Source organism: Callithrix jacchus, chromosome 1, assembly GCF_049354715.1.
Source record: "Callithrix jacchus isolate 240 chromosome 1, calJac240_pri, whole genome shotgun sequence".
Classification (NCBI taxonomy): domain Eukaryota; kingdom Metazoa; phylum Chordata; class Mammalia; order Primates; family Cebidae; genus Callithrix; species Callithrix jacchus.
The window spans coordinates 71,096,767-71,122,541 of record NC_133502.1 but is presented as its reverse complement, the minus strand read 5'-3'; the positions used below and the strand labels follow the sequence as shown (position 1 = coordinate 71,122,541).

Here is a 25,775-nt window from a genome sequence, read left to right as displayed (position 1 = left end):
CTTATATTTGGACACAATTCTTACAAACTCTCAGCAAACTAAAGCTGGGTATTAGTAGGGTGAGACAAGCGCAATGAAAGCATTAAGAAAGGGTAGTTGACAAAAGGGAAAAAAAAGAAAATATACAATGCAAATATAAAGTGACAGACAAATATATTACCTCTTAGGAAATTAGTTTTAATTAAAGAAAATTAAAATATAATGTCATAGTTAAACAAGATTTTCGTCCTTTCTGAGTATTCAGCATAAGGAATTCCTCCAAGGAAAAGACATGTATACATTTACTTAAAATATAGGTGTTGGAAACAAGGTACGAAGTTTATTTTTGCTTTTCTTTTAAACTAGCGAGTGTCCTGAAAATCAGGTGAAAACATAACCATTCTAACTCCATAGCGTATTTTCTTCTATTATAAACATAATTTATGCCAAAGGTTTAAATGTCTAATTTACATAGTGACCATGTGTTGACATCTGTGATTTAGAATGCTGGTTTTCCAAAACCTTAAGTGAGTTTATTCACAAAGTTAATCTAAACAATTCCTAGATAGAACAATACCTCAACATACACTTAAGAACAAAAGTAGCACATTAACTATACCAAAAATATAATATAGAAGCAAGGAATGCTAAGGAACAGCCCACACCTTGGTTCTTTTCAGTGTGAAATATATATCCACAACACTGAAGCACTGAAATACTTAAAGGATCAATGTGCTCATCATATGATCACTTTCTTATAAAATAGTTTTCACACTACTCCACCTACCTAAGAGAGCAGCAAAAATAGGAAAACGATTTGGATTCAGGTCCAGTTGCTTGGCAACTTCATGCATCAGATATTGGCTTGTGGTGAGACTTTTCCCATTCCGGCTCAGTTTTAGGGCATGGGCACTGAAATAGTAGGGGATGTTGCACAGTGCATAATCAGAGTCATATGCAACCAAGCCATGGAAACCATTCTCTCTGCAGAAACCAATCACTTCCTGATGGTGATCTTCAATGCTCTGTGCAACCTGGCAAACGAGAAGAAAACTTCATCAGATGTCAGGTAACACTGCAGCAGCAAGCTCAACAAGCAGACGTGTTGTTCAGAACCTGAAAAATCACATTTATTAAAACTATCCATGAAAGCCAAACAGTAAAAAAATGCCATAATAAAGTTTGTAACCCACTGCTCCACTAAGAAATTTCTGTGAGAAATCGAATTTAAATAATCTTCTATCAGTAATTTATGATCCCATCTAGACTGCAAATCAATTTTCAATTCTTGTCAAGCTCAAAGATCACTCTGCTTGAAAATACACAAAGCCAGCTGACCCCATGATAGTATTTTCAAGGAAGAGAGGAAGAGAAAAACACAAGAAAATAAAGAGGTGGTAAAGAAGGAGACAGAAAGAAGCCACCCACTGTCAATGAAACCAAAACAATTTCTTCAAAGTAGATCAAATGTGTCAGATAAGTGAAATCATCAGGATTTTAAAAATAAGAGTATGATCCCTCACCTACCTGTCAACCAGTTCTTATCCTCCCTAAGTCCTTCCACACGTAGAGACTATATAAGGATACAGCCGTTCACTCTCAATGCAACTGCCATGAGCTTATTCTGTGTCCCACACACCATGTCAGGGCTAGGTCTACATGAACTGCCTTTTTAGTGATGAAAAATCGAAACCAGCCTCTTTACTTCTGCTGAATCCCCACTGTAACATCCACACTACCTCGAATTTCCACAACACACGAAGGAGCAAGCAGAGAAGCAACAGCTCTGAGAGGTCAAAGTCCTCTGGACTCTCTCTAGTCCTGAAAATATACCAAAAAGACCTGGAAAAAATGTTCTAAATGATTTACAGTCCCAGACCACCAAATTCTCTCCTGCTGTTTCACATACTCAGTAATCCAACTAAAATTTTGGCAGGTTTTTTTGTTTCTACAATGGACAGAATTTTAAAATAAATCAGGTGATCCCAGTAACAATGGAACATTAACTCTCCACAGGGCCTTAGAGGAGAAAAATGTGAGTCACTCTTAACCTTAAGTTTCTAAAGCTACTATCCAATGTGTGGCTACGCTAAAAATAAGTTTAAATTAAATTAAATTCAAAATTAAGTTCAAGTGTTCAGTGGTCACAGGAGACCAGAAGCTAATATACTAATTGGACAGCACAGACACATAACATTCCCATGACCTCAGAAAACTCTACTGGACATCACCGTAGAGTTCAATTCACTTCTCACCAACTTTCATAATAAAAGCAGTCACCATGCTTTATTGGAAAGTTAGCTATGATGAAATCTCACTGAGAGGCAAAAAAACCTTCTCAAGATGCATTAGTAAAAGAAGAAATCACTTTCTGAATTCTAGGTAAATATTTCAATAAAAGCATTTTACTTTATAAGAAAAAAACAAAACGACACCCCATGAGTCAAATAACATTCTATTCTTTAGAATAAGAAAATGCTGTTTTATCCCTCAATCTAAAAATACTGTACACTAGCTAAAACAGAATAGATTGTTTACAAATCTATAATTAGGCCTGCTTCATCCTCTCACTTCTAGAAATGGTACTTTATAATCCAACTTCTTTACCTCAAATCCTTTTATTACACAGCACTTTACATTTACAGTGATTTGTAAACTATTTAAAAATCATTAGAAATTACTGGCTTTTTCCCAGACATCTTTAATAGTTAAGTCTGTATACTCTATACTCTTATTAAGAGACATTAAGATGAAAGGAGACAGTAAGTGACTACTCCCTTCTTGGCTCACCATCCCTCACCCCTCCAAGGAGACCTAGAAAAGAGAGCTTGTTCCTTAGATTCACACATCTTGGGAGGAAGCAGGGCAGAACTAAAAGAGGCTAAAAGGAGGTAAGAGCCCAGCCCTGCCCACCTCCATCAGCCAGAAGTTCAGAGGCAGCCAGGACTCATCTCCCAGCTTCACAAGGTGGTGAAGAACGCCTGGGTGAGAAGGGGCTGCTGGCCCACAGTGGAAGCAAAGGCATCCCACAAGAAGTGGCTTTCTAACCAAGGCCTGAAAGGAGAAGCTGGCCGTGGGCAAGATCTCCAAGGAGAGGATCCATGGGGCATTGGCGGGGGGGCGTGGCGTAGGAAGGTCGGGAAGTGAGCCTGGCCTGTTGCCTGGGCAGAAGGACCCACCGTGCTCTGACCCTGGGATCAAGAGCAAAAGTGCGGAATGATGAAGTCTGAGACTAGCAGGGATCAAGTCTAATCTGGCAGCTTTCAAGTAATGCTGTCAGTGTTGTAAAACAGCAGGCAATATATTTCAAGAGCTGTAAAACATTCATACTCTTTGACCCGGTAACCTCACTCCAGGAAATAGAGCCTAAGAAACCAATTCACCAAATAAAAAACAGAAGCATAAAAAGGATCATGGCAGACTTCTAAGAGAAAAAAAATAAATTACGGAGATAGGCAGATACAGCCACTATACTGTACTGTGGAGAAACAGAAAAAGATTAGGATAAAATATTAAACAAAAGCATTTCTGAATACAATATTGTGTATACACAACTATGTAAAACTACGTTTGTAGTAAAAAGCTGGAAAGAAAAAAGCAAAGGCCAACAAAGTTGTAATCAGGGTAGTGAAATTATACTGTAAAAATCCCTTTTTAAAAGAAAACAACCTAAAGAAAAGCTGAAGAAGTACTATCATAAACGACACCTACACTCTGGTCATCTCTCTGCTACAGCACTTCAGACAAACTATTATTCTTTTACATGTCTGGGTCTCCAAGAGGACAAGGAGCACAGCTTACACATCTTCGTATCAAGGGTCTAGCCTGGTGCTGGCAGCCAGCAAGCACAAAAACATTTAAACACTGCCCCTGTTTGGCACTGCCTTTAATGGTTCCCAAAGATTCATTAAATCAGCAAATTAAAACTAGTAAGATTCAGTAGAGACCAATATCCAGCAGAACCTTATAAAACAAAGATGGTGGCCGGGCACAGTGCCTCATGCCTGTAATCCCAGCACTTTGGGAGGCCGAGGCAGGTGGATCACCTGAAGTCAAGAATTGGAGACCAGCCTGGCCAACGTAGTGAAACCCTGCCTCTACTAAAAATACAAAAAAATTAGCCGGGGGGGGGTCTACGTCCGGGCAGCCGAAGAGTGTGGCAGGTAACGGTCCTCAGTGCAAGGGTCATTTCGTCTCTGGGACGGCCCTCACCCGCGGTGATGGTGGTTAGCAAAATGAACAAAGATGCGCAGATGAGAGCAGCGATTAACCAAAAGTTGATGGAAACTGGAGAAAGAGAACGTCTCAGAGAGTTGCTGAGAGCTAAATTAATTGAATGTGGCTGGAAGGATCAGCTGAAGGCACACTGTAAAGAGATAATTAAAGAAAAAGGACTAGAACACGTTACTGTTGGTGACTTGGTGGCTGAAATCACTCCAAAAGGCAGAGCCCTGGTACCTGACAGTGTAAAGAAGGAGCTCCTACAAAGAATAAGAACATTCCTTGCTCAGCATGCCAGCCTTTAAGATTGAATTCGATTGTGTTGTTCTGTGGTTTTATTTCTGAAAATAAAACTTGCCATAAATTAGAAAACAGTTTCCCAAAATAAAATCCTTTTTTGTATGATGGTATACACTTTTCAGTAATGATGTATACATTGTATTGATTTTTTTCCCTAAATGTATTATTTTAATAAATATCTCATGAATAAGTTTGAAAAAAAAAATTAGCCGGGCATGGTGGTGGGTGCCTGTAATCCCAACTACTCAGGAAGCTGAGGCAGGAGAGTCACTTGCACCTAGGAGGCAGAGGTTACAGAGAGCCAAGATTGCACCACTGCACTCCAGCCCAGGCAATAAGAGCAAAACTCCACCTCAAAAAAAAAAAAAAACAAACAACAACAACAACAAAAAAACAAAGGTGGCAAGTGTAGCTTTTCACAATTACGTCTTTCCTCCACCCTTAACAGAATTACCTATTCACTCAGAACACTTGATCTTAGATTGGCATTCAAAAGCAAAGTGAATGAACTATTAATAATTCACTAAAACTCTAATTTGCAAATAACTTACAATACCATAATGCTTCCCAAAATCACACAGAGTACTAAACAAACATCTGACTCCTAGAATTTGTGTCCTAAAACAAAAGATAAAGGATCACTCCCATAAACACAGCTTGACACCTGCAGCAAAGGTAGGATCTCTCCCACCCTGGCCTCAGTCCATCTTTCCTAACTCAAGTCTCCTGAGTAAAGGTCGTGGGGGGAAATCAGAGTCTACATTCCAGCTCTGCCCCAGATACCCAACCTGCCAGGACAACCTGCCCAACAACCAATGTAAAATCTCATAGATCTCTACCTTCCTTCAACTTCTAAAATTCTAGAACTCTTCCCTCATGTTAAGCCTCATTATGCTTTTATCTGAGGAAATGCAACCCGGCATTAAAAAAAATCACAAGAGTAACAGAGAGGATGTCCTTTTTCGTGAATGAATAATGGAAGTGTGGCTCCACAATTATTCAATAGGGGGAATTGGGGGGTGACAGGAGATCTGGCAAAGAAAATCACAAAAAACCCTGAATGAAAGTTAAAAGTCAACTGCCTAGGGGTGGTGGGAACAAGAAGACTCTGGATTTGTCTAAACTCATAGAGTTTTGTACATCACACAGAATAAACTTTAATATATGCAAATGAAAAAAGAAATCAACCAGGGTGTCAGGGGATGCCAGGGTAGAATGTAGACTGACAAATGTATAGAATTGTATTATAAAATGTATGAAACAGCCTCACCAAAACTGGTTGAGGAGAAGGAACTGCTTGAATACTTGGGAAACAAAAAAATTAATTAATTAAAAAAGAAAGAATACTTGGGAAATGCTATACTCAATTTGTTTAAGTATGCCTCCCAGAGTCTGCCTTAACAATCCTGAAATTATTTTGCAGGAACACTAGCGTTAAAGCAAATGCTGTATGAGCCAGGTCCTCACTGTCAGACAAAGAAACTACAAATAATCATGCAAAAGGAGAAAGCTAGAATAAACTTCGTGGTGTTGGATTAGCTATGAGACATCAGTGAGAACTAGTGTTCAGGTGAAAATACACACATGGGTAGGTACAGAAACAATGGAAGATCTGGTGTTCATACCGAACTCCTTACAGGGACCCCCAAGCAGCAAGAGCACCTGTAGCTGTGAGCTATGAGGGCCTAGACTCAGAGACGCCAGCAGCAGAACCACACCAATGCCCAGACCAGGGTTTCCCCAGACACCTTCTCCATGACAAGGAACCGGGGCTTCTCTTTAAAGACAGCTGACGATGGAGAAGAAAAACACAAGGTGCAACTAAAGCATCTCATAGGTCCAGAAAGCAAGGAAGCACTCCCAAAACAAAAGGATGGCATGTGTCACATGGGCCAACCCAAGACAGCTCCCAAAGCCAGAGCCAGGACAATGTGAGCAAGGATAAGGCAGACCTGGATATAACCCCAAGTGAAATGAGTATGACCCTGTAAAAAGAAGACAGGAGCCCATAATGACAAATAGATTATTAAATAAATGAAGGCGGAAGAGACGCATTTTCCCTACAGAAGAAATCAAATAATACTATACGATTTTCCCCTCAATAGGCAGAGTTTAACCCTCTTCCCCTTGAATGTGAGCTGGACTCAGTTACTACTTCCAAAGGATGAGTATGTTACAAATAAACAAAACTGGTCACTGCAGAGCAAACACCCGCAGACAGCTCCTTACCCGCGTCATCCGGTGCAAAGCCAAGTCAATGCCATGTGCCATGTGGGGTGCTGACACACACCCTGCATCTCTGGGCTATTCTTCTCCCAAACACACAGCCATAATTTAATACAGAGAAAGCATCAGGCAAACCCAAATTGGGGACATTCTATAAAACACCTGATTAGTACTCCTCAAAAGTGTCAAGATCACCAAAGACAAACAGAGAAGCTGTCCCAGAAGACAGGGGATGGAGGACACTAGAAGTCCTGACCAGGGTCCCCGAACTTAAGGACACTGGTGGGAAACAGATGAAATCCAAATGAAGACCACCATGTAGTCTATAGCAGTCTACCAAGGCTAGTTTCTTGATTTAGATCACTGTACCAGCTAGCAGGAAGTGAACATTCCCCAGAAGCTGAGTAAAGGATATCTGGGAAGTCAGTAGCATCTCTGCAAACTTTGTATAAAATTATTCCAAATAAGCTTATTTTTCTAAAAAAAGAGTCAATATTCTAGAAGACAAGACATCAGCTGAAGGACTATTTCAAACCACATTATTAGATGAACAAAATGTAACAGACACGTGAAAAATAAACCCTGGCCTAAATGCAAGTTTCAAAAAGCCTATTATATAAAAACAGAAATCTTCCCACAGACAGTCCAGTTGAAAGAAACAGGAAAACCTACAAAGTATGGCATTTGATTACCTATAAATTTATGAGTGAATAAATGTAGTCAAACTACTAAGAATATTCAAAAGAGGCCCAAGAAACAATTCCTTAAGATTTAAGTCAAGGAAAGCCTGGGTAAAAAAATCTCATCAAGGGTGAAAAGATGATACAATGCAAGGTTTGGGTGGAAATGAAAAAAAGATTCTGGGTTGCACCAAAATAACTTACAAGAAAGTTATTTAATTAAGAATAAACATTAAGTACTGGGCTGAAGCTTTGGGGATACAGGGTCTGACACACTTGAGCTCCCCTGCTTTTCATCTGGTCTTCTGAAGCTCTGCTCTGTTTTCCCTTCTTCAGTACTAAGCCACTCTCTCACTCTTACTTATCTGTTTCTTCTCTTCCCTTGCCTTCCAACACCTGGCTTGGACCAGGCATAAAACAAGAAAATGTGTACTTCTAGTTCTTAATGTTAATTTCAGAATTGAGTAAAACTGTTAAACACAATGTTGAGATGATTTCATTTTGAACTCCCTCAAAGAACAAAACAACATAAAAAAATTAAGCCCTGAAAACATGTACTTACAGGCAGTCCCTAAAAGGGGGTTAAGTCACCCACAAGAGGTAAACCAGACTTTGAACTATGAGCTGCCTCCTTCCTGAAAGTCCCAGGCTAGTAGCCACTGAAAGTATCTGTCATTTAAAAAGCACCAGGCTTTTAAATTAAATTAATTTAAATTATTTTTTGGCATGGCCACCATATTTCTACTCCATCAAAATGCAAGCTTTGAGATCAAGGAAGTGAAACTTTAAAACTCCTTCTGTACACAACCCCAAGGAGCATTCTACTTCAGCTCTTGTCAAGTAATGAGGGAGCTAGTGTCCAATACAATACCCTAACCTGGAACAGCCAGCATGGGAATCACACTTCTCAGCCTCTTTCTCCCTGTCTACCCCCTCCCCAAGAAATACGCTAGGTGTCATTAGGTTGAGAAGTTTAAGAAGTCGAAAGAGGGCCCGTTTCTGATCTCAAGAAAGTACTCTGTACTTCATTTAAGATGATAATTTTATGCTACCATAAATTTACCAAATATTCCTAAATAAACCTTTTTATCTCTGAGTTTTACATTTCATCATTAAAAAGGCAGATATATTAAAAATCAGGATTTTTATAAACAATAATGACTAAAAAAATTCCCAAGCTTACTTGGCAAGTATAATTGTTTATTAATTCTGAAACACAGCTACGGGGACAACCCCAGAAGAAGGAAAACTTAACACTGTTACTTACTCCTAGAATCCAGTGAAGAAACACTTCTATAATGAGGTTTGTGTCTCTGGCACCAGGTGGGTGAACTCCACTGCCTACTTTAATACTTTCTGTACTTCCATTTCTTCATCTGTAAAAATAATAGTATTCCTCTATCTCATAGGGTAGCTGTGATGATTAAACACACTACATGTAAACAGCTCAGAAGCATTCACAAATAATAAGCATTTGACAAATGTCAGTTACTATGTACTGTTAAATAAGGTATGTAAAAAGGTTTCTTTATACTTTTCACACAGGACCTCAAACACTATGGGTTCTCATAAATAAATTTTCTGACACTAGGAAAACATACCGTTAATGCAGTTTTTCTTCAGAATGATTTTACACGAGGGAACAATGTGACAGGGAACAATGTGACACATACTCTAGACAGCTATCCGATTTAGAAGATAGAAGACAACCTGATCATAAGAGTATATAGGTCCACCTAAATTATTTTGTTTCAAAAAGCAACAAAAAGTCTTTGGCCTCTTCCCAATGGGCAGTCAATAGCTATGAGGTGGATAAAACTAACTCTGAAGCTTCTATTCCCTATTCTAGTCCAACTGAACAATGTGAACATTAAAAAAAGTCAACTCCAATTTACTGGCAGATTTTTTTTTGCTGTTTACTTTAAAGGGCAACTTAAATGTTATAACACATAGCAACAATGTCTCTAAAAAGAAATTTCTCTCCTCAGGTAAGCTGAAATCATAGCTGAATAAACCTATCTTACATAATCTCGTTTAGAATAAATGAGAATTGGGCACAGTGCTCTTAAAAATTAGGGAAAAAAAATTTCTTTTAAAATAAGGGAGTGGATGAAATATGAAAAGATGCTCAATTTCACTCATTATTAGAGAAATATAAATCAAAACCACAATGAGACACTATACCTCACATCCATTAGGATGGCTACTATTTAAAAAAAAAAAAAGAAAGAAAATAACAAATGTCGACAAGAATATGTGAAGAAAAACAAATCCCTTGTGCATTGCTGATGGGAATGCAGAACGGTGCGGCTTCTTGGAAAGTAGTACAGTGATCCCTCAAAAAACAGAACACAGAACTACCCTATGATACAGCAATTACATTTCTAGGTTGAAAGAATAGGTGTGAAGAGATGTCGGTACACTCATGCTCATAGCAGCATCATTCACAATGGCAAACAGGATGGAACCCAAGTGTCCATCCGCTGATGAATGGATAAACAAAATGTGGTTTATCCAATACAATAGAACGTTCCTGAGCCTTAAGGAGGAAATTCTGAATGCACGTTACAACACATATGAGGCAGAGGTTGGAGCGGGCTAAGGTTGTAACACCACACTCCAGCCTTGGTGACAGAGCAAGACTCCATCTCAAAAGGAAAGAAAAAAAAAAATACACACACATACACACACACACTGAACTGTACATTTAAAAATGGTTAGGTTGGTAAATTTCATGTTATACATATTTTGCCACAATTTTAAGAAACAATAATAATAAAAAGAATGGTGTCTCCCTGTCTTCTCAGAAGGCCTAGGTGCTTGGCTCCAAAATTAACTTCCTACTTGTAAAAAGGTAGAGTATTCCTTTTCCTTTGACTAATGAAATTAGCATGTATGTAATAGATTGTATCTGCCAGGCTGTATCAAAGGGTGACACTTCTTTTTTGTTTTTACAATCTCTTTAGCACACACTGCTTGTGATGTGATCACAGCCTGGTTCAATGCTTACTCAATAATACAGGTTGAGTGTCCTTTATCTGAAACACTTATGACCAGACGTGATTTGGATTTCAGACTTTCTCAGGTTTTGGTATATTTGTTATTATACTTACCAGCCAGACATTCTAAATTAAAAAATCAAAAATCAAAAATGCTCCTATGAGCATTTCCTTTGAGTATCATGCTGGTGCTCAAAAAGTTTTGGATTTTGGAGCATTTCAGGTTTGGGATGCTAGAATTGTGAAACTGTTTGATTTTTTCCCTCTAAAAATATTAATAATAACAATAAAGGAGTGGATATCAAAAAAGAAATGGAAACTAAACTTTACAGGCTTTAAAAAAATTTTTTTAAATGATAAAAGGAGAAAATACCCACATTATTTGTATTCAGAATCTATTTAGCCTATTCTAGTAATCTAATGACTCAACTAAATCCTAGTAATATCAATCTCATCAAAATATCATTCCAAAATATAAAACATCAAATTTTAATTTTTATAATTTAGAAAAAAGAACCTCAGGTTGATAGAATTTATTTCAAGATAGTAACACTTGCAAACTCTTCATAGGTCCAGGAAATTAAAACACCTCATTCATGGAGTCTAATGACCCCCTCCAACAGTTTGGCCTGGCTTGTTATTACTGTTCATGAACGTGTTCTAGCTCAGAGGATGAACGATGCACTTCAGACCTGTGAAGTCAACCCTCCAGCAATAAACCTTTTAATATACTTCCCTGAACTAACCAGTAAAACACCAATATGTTAAATTCAGCCTTCAAGAAAGTTAATTGACTCCTAAGACAACTGAGAAATGCCAAATGACTAGGCCACAAAAGTATCGTTTCTAAATCACAGATCCTAAACTCCATAATGCAGACTGACCACCACCTCTGCAAATATTGCCGTGGGTCAAGTGCAACTCTACATTGTCTCCTAAGATGCCTAGAAACAACGTATGATAAAGCCAGGTGTAACAAGAGGAAAGGTGGCTAAATGCAGCCCATTTCCCTAAGGAGTCACCCTTTTTATGCCCTCAACACATCTCCTAAGAAGCATAAAAGGCTTATTCAAAGATAAAAACTCTGCACCAGGTGGCTAAGCTGACACCAGTGATTTTGGAATTAACTCTATGGGGACTTTAAAACTGCTTCCTACCATCTTTCTGCCATCACACTTCCTTGCCTGAGTAAAGTAACTGGTGATTCCTATCAATTTATCAAATACTTTCTGAGCATGTACTACACACCACCAGGTATTGTTCTAAGAGTTGGATAACAACCAAGGTCTTCATCAGATTTACTTCTAGAGAAAACATAAAAATAAGCAAAAATGAAATAAATGATTAACTATACGGAGACATTAAGAGAATTTAAACTGAACTGATTTGTTTGAATGCCTGTTTTATTTAGAAAATTGTGCCTATAAATCTACTAGAAAGTAGTCTAATTTTTCAAATCTTGAAATCTCTCTTCTTCATATTACATGATATTTGACATTTATTCCTACAGTGTAGTGCTTATTAAGGTAGGAATGTGTAATATGTGTTAATTCATTTCTTCCCATTTGTATAAATTTCAGAAAACGAAAATGAAGAGCAATGTCAATCTAAACATGTTAAACATAGGAAGTACACCTGTGTGTATTTTGATTCAGAAAATAAGTTGTAGTTTTGATTACTTCTCTTCCTGGTATACGTGGACATCTCTATTTCAAACATTTATATGACTTTACAAAGGCATAAAGCTTAGAATTCTTTGATTTGTTCATACCAAGATTTCCTTACCGTGGCACTACTGATATTTTGGGCCAGATTATTCTTTGCTGTGGGGGCTGTTCTGTGCACTACAGAATGTGGCAGCATCCCTGGCCTCCGCCCAATAGATGCCTTCAGTTAACATCCTCCCCCAGCTGTGACAACCAAAAACGCCTTCAGGCACTGCCAAATGTCCCCTGCCAAATGTCTCAACTGTCAACCCTCTTTTGAGAATCACTCACAGGTCTTCACTGAGTAAACATATTGTTCTACAGTATTAAAGAAAGTTCCAAACAAGAAAAAAAAAAAGATTTAAATGAACCTTCACAACCCAGAGGCTGTAAGTTCCCTGAAGGTTTCCTTCCTTTCCTGTTCTGTTCACTCTTCCAGGTCTGGGCATTAAGAGACACTCAAACATGAAAGGAGAATTAATCACAATTGGGAACCAGTCAGAAAAGAGAGTATGAGAAATTTAAGATTAAAAAAAACAAATCTTAATTGATCCAGGTTTTGAAATAATTTCATTTGCCTGGCTATATAATAGAACCCAGCAAATATTCTGATTAGAGTTGAGTGCCTATGGCTAAGCATAACGGGGTACAAGAGGAGTAAAACACATTTCCCTGGCCTCAAGGAGCCTACCGGGGGTTGGGGAGGAAAAGATACAGCTATGCAGGTAGGTGCAATACAACAGACTACAGAATGTCCACTACAAACATGCACAGTGCTGTGTGTGTATTCCTGGTCCACTTTTTCAAATATCAAGAGAGTCCATGAAAAAAGCTGGCATTTGATATGGGCTTTCAAGTTTAAGTAAAATTTTGACGACCAAAAGTAGGACACAGTACGGTAAACAAGAAGGAATGACATAAGCAGAAGCTGGATATTTCTTGGGGAAATAGTGAGCAGTTGGGTTGGGAACATTTAAAAAGTACAGTAGAGAAATTGTGAAACATGAAGTAAGGTCAAATGAGTTCAGGTCACTGAAAGGTCTACAAGTCTGAACAAGGAATTTGGACTTAATTTTGTTCAAGACTAAACAGGAGAGTGACCTCCCTGAAGATGTGGCCAATCTACCCTGTCAAAGCTGTGCAAGATGAGTTCCACCATGGAGCGGGAGTAGGTGCAGAGGCCATTCTGACTTCTACCCACAGTAATACAAAAGTGTAACGATATGGAATTTACCTATAGTATATGCCTTGCGTTCTATTTTTCATTCTGTTTTAATCTCTTTTTTTTTTTTTAAATAAAATAATGGCAAACATCCAAAAATTTGGTTTCACAACCCAGCAAAAGGTTTGAAAAGCATTTCTTAGACCTTCTGGGTAAATATGATGAATTCAATTGTTGGGGGTACTGGAAAAAAGGAAGAGTATAAACAGTTAAGTGGGACACTACTGAGCCAGAATTGGCCTGGTGTGTCATTATTCTAAGGACTGGGAGAGTGGGATGCTGGAATGGCAAGCACGACTCTAGGGTGGTAGAGAGTGTAACTCTGGAGTGAGTGATCATGAAGTTCAAGCTAGGTACAGCTAAAAAGGAAACCAGACAGAATGGAAAAAGGGAAATGGTGGAAGGCAAGCAGGGGTCAGATGGTGGGAGCAGCAAGGGGCGACAGGGAAATAGTGTTCAAAAGTGTTAAAGGTAGGGTCACTTTTTTCACTAATTATACAGTCCAAGCTCTGGAGTATCTAAGGTGCAATTAGAAATTCACTCCAGTTGTACAATCAGGATGCCAGATGAGAGATGTGAACAGTCAGTGTCTGTGTTGATGGGATATAGTATTAACAATATCTAAGTATGTAAAACCGGTGCTGAAGTCTCTGAGGACAGTGAGGCTGAGCCTTGGAAATGGTGAGATGTTGAATAAACATTTGGTTAGCACTCACCTCAAAAGATATAATTTTGAGAAATATGTAATGAAGAATATATTATGAAAGTGGCCAAGAGGATTGTGGCATTTAAGGAAACATAATATTGCAGTAACCCCAGGAAATGGAAGCACACTGATCATTAAAAAAGGTTCAAGGAGGCAGACAGGAAGAGACAGGGTGGTTTTTGATAGGTTTAATTTTAAAGTTTAAAAAAAAAAGGAAGAGATTTAGATGACAATGATAATAGTTGATAAAGATCAGTGTTCAAATCACAAATTGGTGGCACAAGATCCGAAGCTAACTTAGAACCAAGTTTTGCTTTGCTTGGCATTTTTAAAATGGAATAATTTCAAATAAAATCTGGGTTTCTGGCTTTCTTGCAAAGGCTGAAGGTCTGACAAGGTTGACTCTATGGTCCTACAAGGTTTTTAAAATGTGCACACCTTTGGATCTACTGTGTGTGTATACTATGTGTATACTACCTGCTGGGGTTGGCTAAATTATGGAACACTATTTAGAGACTAAAAAGAATTAGAGCTCTAAGTATAGACATGGAAAGATTTCTTATAAATATAAAAACAAACTGCTGAATAACATAATGTTGACCACATTAATGTGAAAAAATAGAACTATATTATAATAATATATATTATGTAACTTATAACATAAAGTATATGGCCTACACAGCCACTGTGGAAAATGGTATAGGAATTCCTTAAAAAGTAAAACAGAGAACCCTGCATGACCTGCACATGTTCCCCAAAACCTAAAGTAAAATTTTAAAAAAGAAAAATAGAGAATTACCATATGACCCAGAAGTTCTACTTCTGAGTATATACCCAAAAGAACTGAAAGCAGGAACCCAAACAGCTCTTTGTATACCGTGCTCATAGGAGCATTGCTCATTATTCACAATAGTCAAAAACGGGAAGCAACCCAAGTACCCACAATGGATGAATGGATAAAAAAAATGTGGTACATATACAGAGTGGAATATTATTTAGCCTTAAAAGTTAAGGAAATTCTGACACAATCTACAACATGGATAAACCCTGAAGACATTATGCTACATGAATTAAACTAGTAACAAAAGTGGTACAACAGAGAAATATATACAATGACTAGTTTGAGGTATAATATGGCCAATTTTGAACCTTAAAAATCTTCTAGTCAATTAAAGGTCCTTAAATATAAGATATACTGTCAGTGTTCAGGGTCTATTGATGGACATTTTTCTTCTGAATAGAAACTTGGCTCTTCCTATTCTAACTAGGGAAAAAAAAAAAGAAAACACAGTAGAAGCAGTTAGCTATTATAATTGACCTCGTGGTAAATTGTAGGTAGGCACACCCACAAAATACAAAGAAGTTGAACTTTGACTTTAGCACTTCACTTCTGTCTTGCCATTACTAATGGCTTGTCCCCAGATGTCACTTAATCAATAGATCCTGTTTTTTCACATGTAAAATGGAGTAACAAAGCACTCTGAGGATTAAATGACATGGTATATGTGAGAAAGAACCTAGCAAGGACCTAGTCTGATACCAGTTTGTTCTCTCCCTCATCAATTATACATAAAGAGAGATCATCATCTCTAAATACCAACATGTAATTATGCTAACCATGAAAATTCTAAACCATAGTCTAACCTCACATTCTTCCACTGACTTAAAGCATGAACGCCATTTTATGTAAGAACATTATTTAACAAAATTCCAATGGAAGCAAATTCAGAAGATCTGAAGAACTTCATTATAAACCCTTACACTGATACTGGTGAAATAGCAAAAACATTTATGAAAGCTCCAGTGACTTCACGTCACTAAGATTTTAAAATAAACAGAAGTCACTCACTTAAGTTTCAAAGGTTATAACGACCCAAAGCACACAAGAGGAAAGTGTCCAAGTAACTAGCTAAAGCCAAGTTCAAATTAGGCTATTTCAGGACCTACACAAAACTAGTCAATACATAGGCCCATGTATTATTATTATTTTCATTGTTCTGGCTCTCTTACCATGTAGACCAACTTCTAATGCTTAAAGAAATACCATTACTACTACTAAACAAAAAATAGAATTATTACTCTGTAAAAGAAATACTCTCTAAATCAAAAAAAAATTTCTCCTGGCCAGGCACAGTGGCTCACACCTGTAACCCCAGCACTTTGGGAAGCCAAGGCAGGTGGATCACGAGGTTAGGAGTTCCAGACCAGCCTGGCCAACATGGTGAAACCCTGTCTCTACTAAAAATACCAAAATTAGCCAGGCATGGTGGCACCCATCTGTAATCTCAATGGGAGACTGAAGCAGGAGAATTGCTTGAACCGGGGAGGTGAAGGCTGCAGTGAGCCAAGGTTGTGCCAGCCACTGCACTCCAGCCAGGTGACAGCAAGATTCCACATCAAAAAAAAAAAAAAAAGATTTTTCTAGGCAAGGGTAACAGGAAGTTATGCCTTTCTGCCAATGTACAAAACACTAGAAAGCACCAATAAGATCGTTCAGTTTTTATAAATGTCTCATTTACCCAATGTTACATATACTGAAGTGTTCATGTCAATTCCTTTGCCAGTGATTTTAACTTAATTCTAAAAAAAGTTATCATATGATAAAATTAACGTGTTTCTATGAATAGTTTTGATTTTTATGTATGGTATCATCACCACCATCAGAATACAGAACAGTACTATCACTCCAAAAAGCTCTCTCTGCTGTCCCTTTATGCATATATCCTTCCCCTCCTCTACTCTCACCACCACTGAATTGGTCCCCATCACTATAGTTTTATACCTTTTGAACCTGGTTTCTTTCACTCAGCATAAAACCTTAATTAAAGATTGATGCGAGTAGTTACCTACACCAGCAGTTCCTTCCTTATTATTGCTAAGTAGTATTCCATAGTATGGCTATACCATAGTTTAACCATTCACTTATTAAAGAATACTTTGATAGTTTCTAGGTTTTGGCTATTATGAATTAAGTTGCTATAGACATTGAGACCCAATTTTTGCATGAACAAAAGTCTTCAAAATACCCCGGATCGTATGATAAATGTGTTTAACTTAACTGACAGTTTTCTGGAGTGGCAATGCCATTTTGCATTCCCACAAGCAATGTGTAAGGATCCAGTTGCTCAGCATTCTTGCTAGCACTTGGTTTTGCTTTTTTTTTTCTTTTAGCCATTCTAAGAGGCCCACAGTGATACCTCATCATGGTTTTAAATGTTTTAACCATTTCATGGGCATCTTTTATTAAACAGTACAGTTTCAAGACCTTAAACAGATAATGCTGAATATAAATTTTTCTGACTCAAAATCATCCTTACAGAACAAACACTGTACTACCCTCAGGGACTAGTGAAGTACATAGAGTTGTGTTCCTTTTCCTAAAATAGCCCCAGAATTATTTCTGCTTTTTATAGCTTTTTAAATCTTCTCTCTTGTCACTTCTTGCTATTAACGGTGCTCCTGCCTCTGGAACACTCTTCACTCTCTTCTCAAGTTGAGTTTAGAAAATAGATAACTAAGCTTGTTAGAATTACATCTAAAAAGAGGACAGCCCGTGAGTGAGAGAGCGTAAAGGATTCTTCAGTGGGGAAAGCAAAGGCCCCCAAACCCCCCGCCCCCGCCAACCCCACATCATTGTACCCAAACTTCCTGACATCTTGTTTGGTTACTGAGAAATTTCTAGTAGCTAAATCTCTTAGGCACTTTTCAAAAAGGTAAGGTGACCAGCTAAGAAACCACCAGGTAATTGAGTCATTACAATATTCATTTTGTGCAATGCACACTATAACATGATGTTAGATCAATAAATAAAAGCTTAGCAAAAGCAAAATATAGACAAAGTTATCCAGTGTCCAGAAACCTAAGTGGAAAAGATGATCTTAAATGTAGCTTAAATCTAGTTTCCAAACAGTTACACATTGGTCAGAATTCTGAGCACCTACTAGGTGTGTAAGGCATTCAAAGGGGTGCAGAGATAAAGAAATCATAGAATTAAAACAGTTCTTTCACGATACAGTGACCATATGCATACATACTAATTCTAATCCTAAGTAATAGTCAACAGTGTTCCCTTGAAAGTTACTTGACTAGTTAAGTAGATAGATGTGCGGTTATCAAAGGCAAGTAAGTACAGCTCATCCTGTCTTTTAAGCAGTCTTTTCCATTTCTGAGCAAGACTAAACTATGAACACTTTTACGCTCTATTCGGGAGGTGGATCACTTCCGACAAATGGCAGCACCTTACTTCCCTGAGCGCCCCAGATTTAAGAGGCAGGCACTTCCTCTCACACGAACTTCCCTGTGGACTGGCAGCTGTGTGTCTGCCAGGCGCAGGGGCCAATCGGGACTCTGCCGGCCGCCTCCACCCACGGCTTAAACACCATCTCACCAATTGCAACCAGATCTTGGGTGGGACTTCCGCTATCATTTTAGGCTTAACTACCACCATCTCGTCGCGGGGCAGTGGGGGCAACCGCGAAGACGGAATTTCACAAATTTTCAGCTCCAGCAGTTTCAAGGAAATGTCAAAGAATAACAAGATGGAAGATAGAATGGCAAGAGCTAAGGCAGCAAAAAGCCTCCCCAAATTTTGTTTTCAAGAAAATCAATGAAAAAAGCAAGCAATCACAACGTGAAGTCCAGGATCATGTATGTACTTATCTTCACAGTCACTGCTGGGTCCTGAAGTTCTCCTTTGGCCCAGTGCCAGCTGCGGAGCCCTCTGCCAAAGGGCCAGAGGAGGCCGGTGATGTAGAGCTCTGGTTACCCACCCGTCAGGGCGCCGCTGAAGGTCACTGAATACTTACTGTGCACCCGAAAAATAAATCCTGCGAGTTCACGCCCGCGTGGCTCGGCCCCTGACTTTGAGCGACTCCTTTCGCATGGGATCTACAAAACTGAACTGCCTTAAAGACCTCTTTCACACGGACTTGAAGTCACAGAACTGACAAAATCCCATCCTGTCAAAGTGCACGGTTCTTTGAAATCTTAACACAAAAAGCCATAGAAAGATCTCTAAACACCTCGTTCTAAGAGGAATACGGGCAGGGCACTAGCCCTTAGACACGTCTCGCTGTCACCGGGCTAACAACATTGGCAAGGGCGGCGGCGGCAGCACTGATACTTGCAGCCCCCAAGGGCCCCGGCGAAACCCCCTCTATTACTCTGTATCCTGCCTGCTTCCAAGATGAACCTGTTGCTGGGAAAGAACAGGCTAAATTAGAAAAGGGAGTATTTTGTCAAAGTTAAAGGTGAGTGATAGCCTGCCCGCCTCAAAAAGGACGGGAAAAACTACGGATATTGGGGAAGATGACACTGCTGCCTCCGAATTCTGGTCCCGGGCGGCTCTCTTCCAGCCCTCAAGTGTCCCCACGCTGCCGTGGACCCCGAACAGGGACAGCTGGAGGCGGGCTTGGGCAGCGCGCGGCCTGCACCCGCGGCCATCCATCTTGCGGCGCGGCCCGGCCCGGCCCGGCTATCCAGAGCCAGGGCTGGGGGAGCTCGCCGCCCCCCGCGCCGCCACGGCCGGGCGACATTCTGCGCCCTGGGAAAGGGGATAAGGGTGCGGCGCGGCCCCCGGTCCCCGGCCCGCCCGGATCCCCAGCCTCACCTTGACGTGGAAGCGGATGAGCGCCAGGCGGATGCAGTGGGCCATGCAGACGGGCGGCAGGAACCAGACCTTGGGCGGCGGGGTGCCCTTGTTCTGGACATGGCTGACGATCTGCTGCGCCGTTTGGCGCTCGTTGCCCTGCCGCTTGACCCACTCGTGCAGCCGGGCCTTCTCGAGCGCGCCGTTGAAGAAGACGAAGAGCTCGATGTTGCCGCCGAAGCAGGCCTTGGCCAGCGCCGCCAGGTAGCCGAGCATGTGGTTCCACTGGCCGCCGCTGACCCAGTCGGTGTAGAAGCCGCCGTAGAGGCGGTGCAGGCAGTTGTCGGCGTCCACCAGCAGGCGCAGCGGGGTCTGCGGGGGCCGCTGCCGCCCGCCGCCCACCAGGCTGCCCCGGGCCAGCTTCTGCAGCTCCACCGGCACCACAGCGCTCGGGCAGTGCTTCTCGATGTAGTCCTGGAAGCCCTGCACGCCCATGGCGGCGGCGGGGGCGCGGGCGCGGGTGCGGGCGGGGGGCGGCGGGGCCGGGGGCGGTGGGGCCGTGGCGCGCGGGCGGGCGGGCGGGCGGGGGCGGCGGCCTCTAGGGGGGACTGGGGCGGGTCGGGGGCGCGCTCATGGCCGCCGCGGCCGCCATGTGCTGCCGCCTCCCAGGGCCATGTCTGGGGAGGGATCTGCCGCCGCCGCCGCTGCCGCCGCTGCGAGGCCGAGGCCGAGGCCGAGGCTGAGGGCCGGGGCGGGGCGGGCGGGCGGCGCTGACGTAGCGGACCCGCCCGGCGCGGACGCCGCCCAGACCCGCGCAGGCCCGCCGGCAAGCAGGCGGAAGAGGCGGCGCCGGCGGGACGCGGCTCCGGGCTCCCGGAGGCGGTGGCGGCAGAGGCGGAGGTCCGGAGCCGGGCAGGGGCGGGATCGAGGAGGCGCCTGGGCCGCAGCAGGCCGCGCCTGGAGGCTACAGGCCGCCCGCCCGCCGGCCTCAGGCCAGTCTGCCGCCGCTCCCCTCCCTGCGCTCTGTCGCCGGCAGGGCCAGAGAGGCCGCCGCCCCCGCCCGGTGTTACTCGGGCAAAGGGAAGCCGCGAAGCAGGTCCCAGGGAAGAGCTCGTCTTCTCCTGAGGGAAGCGGCGACAAGATGGCGCTTTGAGGGGGAGCCGGAGGCCGAGTCACTCTGCTGGTCGGGACGCCGCCTTTCTAACGCCACCTTCGGCTCGCACCACTCCGGGCCTCCTGCCGACAAGGACTGCGGGGTCCGGGGGAGCGGGATGCTGGACGGCCACGCCTGTCTTCTTGGAAAGAGCAGGAAGGAGCGCGGGAGCGCGATTCTGCCGCAGGTGCTCATCCCAGCAGCTTCGGGCTCTCGATTGTTGTGATTTTTACACCTGTGACAAATGACATGGCCAAACACACCATAATGTCTGAAGGTACAGGTAGTCCGAAGTGCCTCCACGTCACGGAAGAGACTGTCTTGAGATCACAGGTCTGTTGAAGCGTGGGAAAGCCTGCGTTCGGTTTAGTTCCCACTGCGGAATGGCCCGACTGAAACGTGCGTCTTTGCAGTGGCTCGCGCTGCTCCTCTTAAGGAGAGGGATTTGAATCTTGTTGATTTAGTAGCAGCTTCTGGAAGGAGGTCGATTACGTGAATTCTGTTCCAACGTTCTGTCGTAATTGCTTCTAAAACGAGGTTGATACTGTATGTATATTAGACTTGCATAAAACATTTTCAAAAAGAGATTGTCTTTCAGAATATAAATTTAGAACCCAGCACTCTAAAAGTTTTAAAATACCGCTTTTACTTATCTTCACCTCTCCATCTGTTCTTTTTCTGGAGAAGCCTCTGTAGAAGAGCAGGATGCAGCCCACAGGCTGTGGCCCTGAGACCCGCTGCCCAGCACATGGATCCTGCACGCACACGATTTGGCCAAAGAAGCCCCCATATTCCCGGTGAAAAAGGCAAGTTGGGTTTTTCTGCTTTCTTTTCTGATATCCACCTCAAACGCAAGCCAGTGTCATATACACATAAATGCTGCTGATATTTTAAGAAGTTACATTTAAAAGCAGACTGACAAGTTATGCCACTCACCTATACACAAAATTAATCACAAAGCCGGCATGACATGTTATCTAGAATTAATACAGGCTGGGCACGGTGGCTCACGCCTGTAATCCCAGCACTTTGGGAGGCCAAGGTTGGTGGATCATTTGAGACCAGCCTGGCCAACATGGTGAAACCCCATCTCTACTAAAAACATAAAAATTAGCTGGGCGTGGTAGTGTGCGTTTATAATCCCAGCTACTCGGGAGGCTAAAGCAGAATTGTTTGAACCCAGGAGGTGGTTACAGTGAGCCTAGATGTCGCCACTGCACTCTAGCATGGGCAACAGAGTGAGATTACGTCTCAAAAATAAAAGAAATAATACAGTTAGCCATTAAAAAGCAAGACAAAAATCCAGAAATATCCAAATTTCCTTCTGTAACCCAAGGCAGGTTCACAAAGTGAGGGGCAGTAGTTGTAATTACTCGTATTTTCTTTTCTTTTTTTTTTTTTTTTTTTTTTTGAGATGGAGTCTCGCTCTGACACCAGGCTGGAGTGCAGTGGCGAAATCTCGGCTCACTGCAACCTCCGCCTGCCGGTTCAAGTGATTCTTCGCCTCTCCGGAGTAGCTGGGACTGCAGGAGCGCACCACCACGCCCGGCTGATTTTTGTATTTTTTAGTAGAGACAGGGTTTCACCATGTTGGTCAGGATGATCTCGATCTTTTGACCTGGTGATCCGCCCTCCTTGAACTCCCAAAGTGCTGGGATTACAGGCATGAGCCACTGCGCTTGGCCATCACTCATATTTTCATTTATAACATTGCATTCCATGCGTTTACCTTTTCTTTAAACACTCTTGCTTATAATTTTAAAAAAATGCATTAGTGCCAGTATCTGGAATTCTGGAAATAAATTTGTTTTCACCTTATTACATTATAGAGTTCTAAAGTTCTGGAGTCAAGCCCCCAAAATCCATCTTATGATGAATCTGTGCCCTTGCAAAAATGTTTACCCTATTTGAACCTTGGATTTTATCATCTGTAAAATCAACATATTAATAGTACTTAACATCCCAGGTTATTATAAGTATTAAATCAGGTCATCTGTGTGCTTACCACACAGCAAATGCTCAATAAATGTTGGCTTATATAGTTAGTTCCAGAAACTGTATTTGTACAGACTTAACACTTGAGAACCTAGACCAGTTATTGTACTTTTGAAAAGTTTAAAATTCATTATTGTATCATAACACATAAAACTCAATTATCTTTACTTGCCCTATTTAGCTGTGTGTTCTTTAAAAATATATCTATTTATTGAGTAACTATTGATGGCAGGCAAAATGTTTGACAAACATTTATATACTCTGCATCCGTAACTCAAATTAAGGGGTTGGTTGAAGTTAAATTGCTTAAATATTGAGGTAAAAATAAACATCTGTATTTAAAATTTAATAAAAAGTTACATCTTCTTGGGGGTCACAATATGACAACTGATGGTTGGGGACTTTCTTTTTCTTTTTTCTTTTGCATTTATTTTATTTTTCTCTTCAAGAGAAGTCTTGCTCTGTTGCCCAGGCTGGAGTGCAGTGGTGCGATCTCAGCTCACTGCAAGCTCCCTCTCCCAGGTTCAAGTGATTCTCCTGCCTCAGCCTCCAGAGTAGCTGGGATTGCAGGTGCACACCACCATATCTGGCTGAGTTTTGTGTTTTTAGTAGAGACTGGGTTTCACCATATTGGGCAGGCTGGTCTCAAACTCCTGACCTCAAGTAATCCGCCTGCCTTGATCTCCCAAAATGCTGGGATTACATGCATGAGCCACCGTGCCCAGCCTAATATCTTTAATTAATATGTTACTTAGTTGAGGTATCTAACTACCAGCAATAACAGGTGAGTTTCCAGTTTTTCCAACAAGGTAATAAGAGACCTTAATCCTGCCCATGTAATCATTAGCATATGTTGGGAGACCAGCAGGCTGGAGATAAGCAGGGAGTCTTATGGAAGACAGCAAATTAATCCACACTTGGGATTCGAACCTACAATGTTTACCTAGCACCAGCCCTAACCTGTTAATTAATTGTCAATTTAAATTACCCAGAAGAACACACAGTTACATCTGTAGGCCTGCTTCATAAATGGTAGGTCAGTAACTGACCACACCGCAGCAGTGTGTCAGCAGTTAAGAAGTGTTTTGGTCTTCAGGCTCTGCTGCTATCAGGATTAGCAGAGGATAGGAAAGCTCCATGGAGATCAATATCTGGACTCTGGGCACCATGACAAAATACATTTCATATTCCAAACTAATAAATAAACTACCTTTTTTTCTTTTCAGATTTCCGGAAGCTGTTCTGTCAATAACAGAGTTTCAGAGAAAACCACCAACACTAAGATCATTCTTGAGTCCAATTTGAAAAACTAGAGTCAAATTCTGCAGAGGCATTCGGGGGATAAGATACCACCCTAATACCCATTATATGAGAGAAAATGCTCTATTCACCATTCCTCAGCTTCTGCTTCTGGCTTCAGAGTTCTCTCTGTATTGGTGGGATTTTAAAGCTAGAGTGGCCTTTATCCACTTTTATTAACACATCTGAATGTGGAGGTCAAGAGGGGAAAGTGACATATCCTAAGGTCAGAGTAGAGTCAACAAGAAAATAAGACAACCAACAACTGACCCCCTGTTGTATACTGGGCATTGGTGAGCTACTGGGGATATGGAGATGAAGAAAAGGCAATCCCTTCTTCAAGGAGCCCAGTCTACCAAGGTAGACAAACATATAGACAAATAGATTGTATACTTGCATAGAAAAAAGAAAGAGGAGAAGGGGATCAATGTGACCTGTGTAACTAAGTAGCCTATCCAACCCTCCTGCCACAGATCACACTGTCCTCTGCAGTGGGGATGGTAATCCCATCTCGTTGAATTCCACATGCACTTTGCAGTCAGACCACACCCATTTATAAACAGCATCACTTTTGACAGTTCTCAGCCCTCTAAGTTAGGGTCATTGTCCGGGATACTGTTTCACAAGAGTCAGCAGATCACCAAAAGAGACCATATGGGTGAAAGCAACCAATACTGCCCTCGTGGTGCATAGGTTCTTAGAGTTTTCATTTTTTATTTTCAGTCTAATGCAGCACTGCCTGCTTTTTTTGTTGTTGCTTGTTTTGGTTTTTTTTCTTTCTTAACAAAATTTGTGTCCAAATGGCTTTGGGCTGATGCAAAAATATATGGAAGAGAACAGTTGTCATGGAGGGCTTTCAGATGAGGGCTATAGATTCTCTAGGCAACTCTCCAAGAGGCTTCTCAAGCAGGATGGGCAACAGGAGCTGCTATGGAATCAATGGACAAACATTGACGTACTGCTTTGAAAGATAGTACTCAGTTGAATATATATTCTCTCTTAAGGGCTAAAACTTCATAGTCATCCTTTAAACACTGCCTGATGGAATTTTCAGGATTATCTTTTGAAGTAAACTATATTTAACAAAGTGATATAAATCAAATGAGTTTTTTAAATTATTAGGAATTCTCGTAAAGATGTACCTTTACAAACTAGCTGTTAAGTGGTCTGTTGCATTTGTGTAAACCATAAAGATCTTTCCAGAAGCAGCAGGTCTCTCTTACCAGAATATGAAAACGCTCTAGTCCCAGGCTTGAGTAGCCTGGATCACATGAAGCTGACTTCTGAGGAGTCTAGGACTTCAAATATAGGTGGGAGCACACAGTCATTTTTCTGGAAACAGCTGAGACGTGGCTCAGGCCTGTGACCTTTGTGCCAAAGGAAGAGGTCAGGGTTGACTAGAGCTCCAGGAAGAAGCAAGTGCCTTTGGAAAGCAGGGAGAAAGTTACTGCAATACTCCGTCCTTAGGGTGGAGCGATAGTCTAAATCTGGGAAAACCCTGCCCTATTCGAGTTTCTTCCTTGCGGAGATTCCTGAAGCGTTCTATATTTTTGCTGGATTCTCCGGGAAAAAAAGCCTCTTCCTCATTCTTCCCAGGTCCCAGGTGTGGTATAAGGAGAGTTGGCCCAATCTGGGAGCTGAGGGACCTGCAGCATTCATCTACTGCATCAATTTTGAGCCGGGTGCAGTGGCTCATACCTGT

General features: G+C 41.5%; 1 protein-coding gene, 1 long non-coding RNA gene and 1 pseudogene across 13 annotated transcripts in view; 2 read left to right on the top strand and 1 right to left on the bottom strand.

Moving 5' to 3' along the window:
- The window catches only part of FAM120A (family with sequence similarity 120 member A), a 120,266-nt gene extending 99,892 nt beyond the window's left edge, over positions 1 to 20,374 (bottom strand). For all 9 annotated transcript variants that reach the window (XR_013532171.1, XR_013532172.1, XM_035298936.3 and 6 more), the window contains exons 1-2: positions 19,648 to 20,374; positions 767 to 1,013 (exon numbers count right to left, since the gene is read on the bottom strand). Coding sequence is in view for 7 of the 9 variants with exons in the window: in XM_035298936.3 (XP_035154827.1) it covers positions 767 to 1,013; positions 19,648 to 20,121 (721 nt within the window). In the remaining 2 variants the exon portion in view is untranslated. The remainder of the gene's footprint in view (positions 1 to 766; positions 1,014 to 19,647) is intronic.
- On the top strand, positions 4,115 to 4,705 carry LOC100396339 (transcription and mRNA export factor ENY2 pseudogene; annotated as a pseudogene). Its single transcript, XR_013532187.1, has one exon. The product of XR_013532187.1 is annotated as a transcription and mRNA export factor ENY2 pseudogene (transcript).
- A 456-nt stretch (positions 20,375 to 20,830) lies between the features above and the next one.
- On the top strand, positions 20,831 to 24,043 carry LOC128931315 (uncharacterized). 3 transcript variants are annotated; one of them, XR_013532190.1, is made up of 3 exons: positions 20,831 to 20,966; positions 21,464 to 21,585; positions 24,001 to 24,043. It is a non-coding gene; the product is annotated as an uncharacterized LOC128931315 (long non-coding RNA). The 3 variants fall into 3 exon arrangements; XR_013532189.1 differs by lacking the exon at positions 20,831 to 20,966 and adding an exon at positions 20,976 to 21,112; XR_013532188.1 differs by lacking the exon at positions 20,831 to 20,966 and adding an exon at positions 21,222 to 21,325.
- Positions 24,044 to 25,775: the final 1,732 nt, after the last annotated feature.